This window comes from Artemia franciscana, chromosome 12 (assembly GCF_032884065.1).
Source record: "Artemia franciscana chromosome 12, ASM3288406v1, whole genome shotgun sequence".
In the NCBI taxonomy this organism is placed as follows: Eukaryota; Metazoa; Arthropoda; class Branchiopoda; order Anostraca; family Artemiidae; genus Artemia; species Artemia franciscana.
This window is the reverse complement of record NC_088874.1, coordinates 9,772,343-9,781,615: the sequence shown is the minus strand read 5'-3', so window position 1 is coordinate 9,781,615 and position 9,273 is coordinate 9,772,343. Positions and strand designations below refer to the sequence as shown.

Below are 9,273 nucleotides of genomic sequence, written 5' to 3'. Positions count from 1 at the left end.
GCAATGTTTTTATTTAATTTGACATTTCTTTTCTTCTGTGTAAGAGGACCATATTAGAGTCTATGATCATGAACAATGTGAGATTCAGATCTGTAATGATTCGGGCACAGTCTTTTGGGTCGGTCACGACGTCTCGGCGACTCCTATTGCGCGAACTTCCACACCTTTTTCCAAAAGCCAAATTTAAAATGAACTTAAAGATTTCTTTTTCGACCTTTGTTTTTGTTCGGAACGTTTACTGACAAAAGTGTCAATAAATGTCTTCATAATGGATTCTGATCAAATTTGAGGGCTCTTTGAATCTTCGTGACATTGAAAGCGTTGGCCATCGTTAACCGCAAAAGAACGTGATTTACAGTAATATTTTGTTTGGAATGAAGGTCGGCAATAAGTTTTTGTCTTGAAGGTGTCCATTGCATGCCCCCATTCACTGCCAACGATAAATTATAGGGTTTCAATGAATCCCTAGGCACCGTTCTATTTATGCACCGGAAAACAAAGTCCTTTACCGAGTCATGAAGTTCCCTTGGTATTTTACCATCAATTTCAAAAAACAATCCTTGTGGTCCATTCTCCTCAATAGAGGTAATATCAGGTAAGTTTGGCTTAGAAGGATAGTCCAGCCCTGTGTAATGCCCCCAGGGCAAAGAGAAGTGAGACATTGCCGACAAATAAAGGGAATTCATATCCTAGAAAACCACATTAGACTTTTCACCGGTGTGGGGTCCAGTCTGATTAGTTTCCAGGATACGATCCCCATGAAAAACATATCCACCCCGCATTGATCTCTCTACAAATAATTGCTGATCCACGTCGGTGATCAGACCTATTTTTGTATTACTGATTTTAAGAATTAAATCCATCCCAGATGAGGGTTTGAAAAATGACAACCCAAATCTAACTCAAATTCTTCGTAAATTTTACCCGTGTTCTTACAGACAATATCCAAAAACGTTAGTCACTGGCCAGGTAGATTTTATAATAATCCTCCATGTGTTTACACCCTCCCTTAGCCAAAACGGTTTTAGCAAATTCATAATCGGTATTGGTGCATTGACGATCATGAAGTGAATCATAAAACGCTTGGATAGTTGGTAATTTTCCCCACGTAGCCTCGAGATGGAGTTGTCGTACTGAAATGATTATATGCCTTTACACATTAATAAATCATAAATTTCACCATTTTGAAAATGCTGTTTGAGGAGAGGAAAACTATTCATCAGGCAAAAATCATCACTTTTTTTTACTTGAATCAATTGGCTTAAAGGTTTGGTAAAGAAACTATAAAAATCTTAAAACTGAAATTTTATTCGAGTACTTAGTACCATTTCAATCATTTTCCATTTGAATCCTAAGAGTAACAACTTCAGCGATGACTTGGGTATGATGTCACAAGAAAAAACCTATCAACCAATGTGCCATCTACAACTTCCCCTTTCTTCAAACGTGCCGACGCTAGTAATATCAATTTCAAATAAAATTTGGAATTGTGCGTGTAAATTTGTAGAAGATATTGCTGCCTAACATCTACATTACACGATTGATACACCAACACACGAAAGTTATTCCCTCTCGATAAAATGGGATCACTGAAGTGATCATGGTCGCGGACTTTCATATCCCCACTACCCTCGACAATTTTTTCTTGCAAACCCAACACAAATCTTTATTTTTAAAGGCCAACTCGTCTTTCGTTGAAAGAGTCATTGGATAATTTGTACTGGGCAGCCGTGACATTGACTTATTATCTGTTGTAATAAATGCAACCATAGCTGCGCCTATACAATCTTCCCCATCCAATGTCTCAAGTGCCTCTATCAATTGTAAGGTATTACTCGAGTCTCTTTGTCCGTGGGAAAAAGAGGCCGCAATGGCTTCATATTTTCTAACAAAATTAACACCAACATATAAGTAGAAATCCAATTTTTCTTCAAAGTTCAAGAGGCGTCCATTTCTTAAAGATGAGTTGTGTCACTTTCAGAATCTGATAGAAGACTGATGATATTTCCGTTCTATTAACCAATTTATATATCCCCCCGGAGACAATGGAATCAATTGGTCCTCAGTTAGAATAGTAGCATATTTTTTCCAGGAAATAACGGGGATTCTTTGTTCTATAAAATCAATTTCTCACACGGTTCTTTAACGGTTGTGGTCAAAGAAAATGGCCGCAAATTTGCTTGTATAAAATGGCCGGTATAATGGGATGATGCAAGGATCATGTCCTTGATTGGGTGGGAGGGGCACCCTGGTGGTTTTTCAAAGGAAATCTTGATTTAGTGGGCGGAAGGAATGTTTTTTAAAGAGCATTCAAAGAAATCCTGGGGTAACGAAGCCCCTTTAGGTTTTCAAAGAACATTCAAAGAAACCCTGGGGATCTAGAAGGCCCCTGAAGGTTTTTAAAAGACTCTCTATGAAGCAACAGCCACGGTATTCCTGGAGTAAAGGACGTCTTGGCGCTTGTGTGTCTTTTAAAAAGAAAATATGACATAATTAACAACTGTGTCTCTTAGAAAATATTCCCTACGACGTAATTAACACCTACGTCTTGAAGAAATTAGAAAAAATTGTTGGAACCGAGATTTAAAGAGGGTACAGCGCGGTCAAAGAGCCTATGATATTACCGATGATTTACCGATTTGAAAGATTGCTTGAGCGATCTGGAGTAATTTATTTTAAAATGGCAAATTTATGTTTTAATAGCTGTGTTTAGGCACCAGGTTTCAATAGTTTCGGGAAAATGGTGGCAAAACAGATGATTTTTTCAAACAGCAAATTAATTTGAAAGTTACAAATGTGTTCTTCGCAAAGAAAGTTATTTTCGTAAAATAAGCTTTTTATTGTTGCCTGTGAACTTGAATAGCAATTTTTTAATTGTTCGAAATAAATATAGACTTCAATAAAGGACAGATGGCACTCTAGACCTTAAGAGGCTTGAAGGGCTGTTATATCACTTCTTATTGCGATAATTTGCTGCAAAGAGATAAAAGATGAATAGGGTCGTCAATCCAAAGTCACTCCAACAATTTGCAAAGCTAAAAGGATTCCAAGCGAAAATTAAAGGAGAAATAAATATAGATATGCTAAAAAGCTCTTTAATGAATGACATGTATGCATGTATTGGATCAACGACGCTTCTTGACTATTAAGGTCTTTGTGTCGGCCTTGCATTGCTTTGACACAAATCAGTTCCTAATCAGGGTTCCGTATTACCAAGCTAGGATCGGACCCACTGCGCCACAACAGGACTTAATGAATGACAAATTAACGCTCATCTCACAAATTTAAAGCATATTTGGTACTTCCATATTACAAAGTACACACTCGAGAATTTGGATCGCGAAATAGCTTTTCACTGTCCTTATACAAGACAATTAGCTTTGACTCGCTGGAAAACTAAATTGTTGCTATATTTAAATTAAATATTTAGTTGGTATTTGGTTAGGTTAGGTTAAGACAATTTGGTATTTAATATAATGCGCTCTGTACCGCCCCCCTACCATAATTTTTTGTTGTAGTTTTCATAATTTTGCTACTAAAGTAATGTATTTTTCATCATATACTGTTTTTTTTTCATTAGCATATACCAAACCTCACTTCTCAAGCGTGTACCATACAGTGCGGAAGTACCGCATATTGTTAGATATGACTAGTATGTAAGGACAAGATAACTTACACTGAGTTCATAAGCTCCTATGCCAATACCAGCCGCTGCTGCTGATCCGGCAACACCGACGAAATGGCCACTTCCTATATTGCTGGCAAATAGAGATGCCCCAACCTATAATTAAGAATAATACCGAAGACTTAGGCAACAAAAATATGCATATTTCTTAATAGCCCACAATACATGTAAATTCATTTCTTGTTCATTTCTAGATAAAATATTGAGCCCTCAGGTGCTGACTAAATTAAATGCCACATTGTTTTACGTGAGAATTTGCGTTTTCATCAAAACTTAATTAGTATTTTGTTTTATTTTTATTAAACTTGTTTTATCAAAGCACTGGTGGTACTTTAGCCTCAAAAATGGTTTTAAAGGAGACTTGACTCTAATCATACTTGTGATAACTTCTGTTCGATCATTTTTTTCTTTTTAATTCTGCATTCTATAGCTTGACAGATTGTTATAATATTACCTACTAGCTTACCCGTTGCGTATGCCGCTATATTAAAATAAATCAAATTCAAGAAAATTACTCCCTGGAAAATTCCAACGAGGAAAATCCCCTCAAATAAGCGAACTCCTCAGCTTTCCCTGAGCGAGTTTCGATTCCCGATTTCAAAATGATGCATAAAAATGTAGTTTTAGATAAAACAGTGGACCTCATTTTATGACGGTTATTAAGGCTAAATTTCTGGAACCCTAAGAGGGCCCGTGATTGAAACAACAACATCACTAAACATGCATGTCTATTAACAGCGAAAGAACAAATTAGTGTTGCACACGCGCAAACCCTTTGTGACTCTCTTTCAATGGCTGTCTCTGTTTTCAGCATAATCATCATAATTGTTCTTTTATGCTCTGGGATAAAATTGCAGTTTCATTTCCAACAGTCTTCCGTTAAAAAAAACATTTGCAATTGGTTGCATTTATTTTTAAGAATTACAAGATACCAAAATCAGACTTATTTTGTACAGCTCTTATCAATTAGTTTGCTTTTGTTTTTATTTACATTTTAGTTACGAGACTTCCTTCATAAAAATTTTCCCCTAATTTCTTCGTATCGGCATACAATTTAAGAAAATTAATTGCTTATAAAATAATAATGACTCTAGGCAATTGTTATAGGTACACAGTAATGAAAGCTTAATAAATGAAAAATGTCTCGTACGAAACATATCAATATATTTAGCACAAATTAAAAGGATAACAGATTACAATTTACACAATATACGTTTTGGAAATGTCACTTTATCTCGTCGGTTGGACTCTGAAGCCCTAACTGCATGGAAAATAGATCAGGGCTTATTGTATCAACCAAGTGCCCCCTTTGTCTTATGGAGGGACTCGGTAAAGGGAAATGTGGCATCCATGTATCGTTCTTCACCCACTTCGTACACATGGGACAGTGATAGGAACTTGGAAAGATAAATTTCTGATTCAATTGGAAATTTAAATTTCTAGCAACTTTGTAAGAATTGAAAGCCACTGGATTGAAAAAAGATTCAAATTTTCTTATTAAAAAAGAGGAAAATTTTTTGTATAAAGATAAAAAAAAAACTGAATCGAATAAAGGTTTGATCAATATTGACATGTGGGAGAGGATCCTACTCACTTTGGGAAACGTCACTTACATCTTACTTATCTGATGGAATAGTGTAATTAAATTAAAGATCCTAGAACACTTTTTGGTAACAAAAGAGAACAAATAAACATAGAGAAGGAAACAAAATGAATAGAGGAATATAAACGAAAAAATAAGTAAAATAAACAAATTAAACTAACTTGTTTATAAACAAAGAAATAAACAAATAAACCAATGAACATAAACAAAGAAAATATGAAATAAACAAAGAAAATAAACAGCGGACAAAAACAATAGAGGAAACTGACTACGCATAGCCTGTAAAAAGGACATTGGAAAGGTCAACTTTATTTTCTGAATTCTGACTATGAATAAATTACATAGGAAAAATGAGAATTGTTCTAGTATTATTTTTTATTTACGGACGTTTGCGATCACTGGACCACTAAGAGGGTGACTTCTCAGACTACTACTACTACTACTACTAACTCACTGCAGCACCAAGCCGCCTGAGGCCAACACAGCTACGCACGCTCCTCCTCCAACCTAATCTATTTAAAGCCTCCCTCTTTACACCCTCCGAGGAAGTTCCCATTTCCTTTAAATCTTTATTTATTACATCCTCCCAACCCAGACAAGGACGACCTGCTTTCGTGTAGCCACAGACGGTTGGCCAAAAAGGACAATCTTCGGTAATCTGTCATCCTTCATCCGTAGAACGTGGCCTAGCCATCTCAATCTTTCTTTCATTATAACCCTAGAAAGCGGGATTGAACCACATTTTTCGTACAACCTACTGTTTGAAATACGGTCAGTCAGCCGGGTACCTAGAACAATCCGTAGGCAATTTCTCTGGAAAACATCTAGTAAATTTTCATCTGCTTTTCGGAGCGCCCATGCTTCAGAGCCATATTTGACCACTGTCATCACTGTAGCTTCCAATATTCTAATCTTGGTTTGCAGACTTATCTTTCTATTCTTCTAAACTTTTTTTTAACTGTGAAAAAACACCCTGAGCCTTAGCTATTCTACTTTTAACATCTTCACTGCTCCCGCCATCTTTACTAATAATACTACCAAGGTAACTGAAGCTCCCAACCTGATCAATCTTTTCGTTGCCTAATGTCACTTGTTCATCTTCACTTATTCCTAGCCTTAGTGACTTGGTCTTCTTAACATTAATTTTCAAGCCTATTTTAGCACCCTGAACTCGCAAAACCTCTAAAAATTCATTCTTTTTGCTCACACTTTCATCTAATATGCTTAAATCATCAGCATAATCTAAGTCCAGGAGAGTTTCCTCCCCACTTGATTCCGTGGTCTCCAATTGCCTTTACTGTGCTCCTTAAGACGAAGTCCATCAAAATAATCCATATAAAGGGGGATAGAGCGCAACCCTGCTTAACTCCTGATTTAATACAAAACTAGTTGCTAACCTCATTTCCTACCTTAACCACAGCAATATTATTCTCGTACATAGCACAAACCACTTTAATGTATTTTTCAGGTATACCATATAACGATAAGACCTTTGTTAACGCTCTTCTATCAACAGAATCGAAAGCTTGCTCATAATCGATAAAACTGAGGACCAAAGGTGTTTGACAACGAAGGGACTTCTCAGACCACTTACTAATACTGAACGAACATGTTTATTAAAATATCTGGAAAAATTTTGATCCTGAATATTGATGAAACAGAAACGTCGACATCGACATATTCTATATTTTAGAGTTTTAAGTTTTTTCCATTTCAAGAAGATCAGTGACAGAAAAATACCCCCATTTTTGTCTAAGTCCTTACAGTTGTCCTACGTGTGGAAAGATGGATGATTTTTTGCATCATTTTTTAGGGAGGTGCAAGGAGTTGAGGGAATTACGCCTGGAAATATGTGATAGGAGGGTCGAGGAAAGAGATTGGATTTTGGAAATTTTGTAAAATAGGGGTTACTTAGGGGTTACGTAGATACAAATAAAATCGGAAAGTTCGTCTTGGTAGGTATGAGACGTAGTGATGACTTTCTTAAATAATCACTTTTAGTGTTTTTCCTTTTACGTTTTTTGTGCCCCGGCAGAAAGGCGCCCGGTAAGTATATATAGATAGACTATATCTATATATACTATTATACCTATTATATACCTATTATATACCTATTATATATACCTATTATAAATAGCCTATATCAATATACCTATTTATATATACCTATTATAAATATAATCCAGCATCAAGCATCTTTTGAATTAAAATTGAGTTCCCAGGTTTTCCTAATGTTTAAGACATATAGAACAATTGTGTATATAGATAGTGTAACTTTCAAATTTTCAATTTCAAAGTCAGTTTTCCATTTTAGCATCTTTGGTACTTTAATACCATTAAACCAACAAATGAAACTCAGTATCTTACTTTGGCCATGCAAAAGACCCATTTGATGAATAGCGTAATGAAAATTAGCTAAGATTCTCAGGCAATCAAAACAGTTCGTGGCAACGAAGAGTAAGGAGCGACTCTACTCAATAGTAACCGAAACTATACAAAATTTTTTTAATGTCAACAGTTACAGAAAAAGAATAGGATTTTATTGGGATTTCAAACATACAAGATCTATTTAATTAAGTGTTACCGATCAAAAGCAACGGGCCTGAGAAAATTAGCTGGAGAAAAAGGGGATAAACACCCCCAAAAAGTCGAAGAATCTGACTGAAAATCAAATAATCAGTTTTAGCGTATCACAGAGCCCTACCATAGAGGTTTCAGGTCCCATCTGCAAAAATGTGGAATTTTGTTTCTTTGTCATGAGAAAGATCATAGTTTTTTTTTCTTCTTTTTTGTTATTGTTGTTGTTTTTTGTTTTTGTTTTTTTTTTTGTTGCCTTTTTTCCGGGGGTGATCGTATCCATCCTACGGTCCTAGAATACCAGGAAAAGACTCATTCAAACAGAAATTAGAAGTAATAGTTTCCTTTTTAAGCGACCAAAAAGATCATAGAAGAACTAACCCCCCTCTCGCGCCCCCTTTTCCCCAAGTTTGTCGAATAAAGATTTTGAGATAGCCATTTCGCTCAGTATAGTAAAAAGATACAATAATTATGTCTTTGGGGATAACACTGGTTTTGAATAATTCTAAAGCCATATGAAAATATTATCTTTCGGTTTATTTACTCGGTTCCTTGGCAAAACATGGCAAGAGGCCACTTACTAAAAAATGAACTCTCACCCATACTAACCGAAACTTTAAAAAGACGTTGAATAAACTTTCAAATGAGGAAGAATTGTACTTAAAAGCTAATCCAAGAATGGTGATTATTATGCAAGTGATTATAATTGGTAAAATTTTGGGAAAACAAATTTATGGGAATATCAAAAATTAGAAAAATATTATTAAAAATTTCAAAAATTAGCCTGAAGCGTTACATAAATTATGTCGGATCGAAGTAAAACTATACCATTAGAACTACCATGGACAAAAACCTATTTAGGAGAATTAGAGTCCCCTATCTTGAGTAGAAGGGGAAATCACTTTTATTGCCCAAGATAAACGACCGCCTGTCTGTATATTCGTTTGTCTGTGCCTGTATGACAAATATAACGTAAGAATACTTTACCAAAATCCAATGCATATTTCTAGATGCCAAAAAGTATCCACTTATATTATCAGTTTTTGATCGCCATGAGGCCTGAAAGGAAACGTAAAATTAAGATACAAAAATTTGAAAGCTGAAAAAAAAGTTGAAAGCTCATCCAACAGCTGCTCCAACAATTAATTTGTTTAATTAATTAATGTTTAATTAATTAATTTCAGAGATATACTTATCCATACCCAGTTTGAGTACTGTAAATCATAAAAACGAAACGTCTAAGGAAGTAGTTGGACACTCACTAAAGATTTTCAATTACCCCTCTCCCCAGAAGGAAAATAGAAGGAAAAATGCTTTCTCTAACACAAATGCGATTTCTTTGCTATAAATTGAAAAAGTAAAACAAAGAAGAATAGAAGGAAAAGTGAAGGAAACTGTAAATGGTTGT

The 9,273-nt window shown here is 35.3% G+C and overlaps 1 protein-coding gene across 4 annotated transcripts in view; it reads right to left on the bottom strand.

The window, feature by feature from the left end:
- The window catches only part of LOC136033658 (sodium/glucose cotransporter 1-like), a 120,194-nt gene that overhangs the window by 80,596 nt on the left and 30,325 nt on the right, over positions 1-9,273 (bottom strand). For all 4 annotated transcript variants that reach the window (XM_065714486.1, XM_065714483.1, XM_065714484.1 and 1 more), the window contains 2 exons: positions 8,853-8,924; positions 3,677-3,781 (listed from right to left, as the gene is read on the bottom strand). In XM_065714486.1, coding sequence (XP_065570558.1) covers positions 3,677-3,781; positions 8,853-8,924 — 177 coding nt within the window. The remainder of the gene's footprint in view (positions 1-3,676; positions 3,782-8,852; positions 8,925-9,273) is intronic.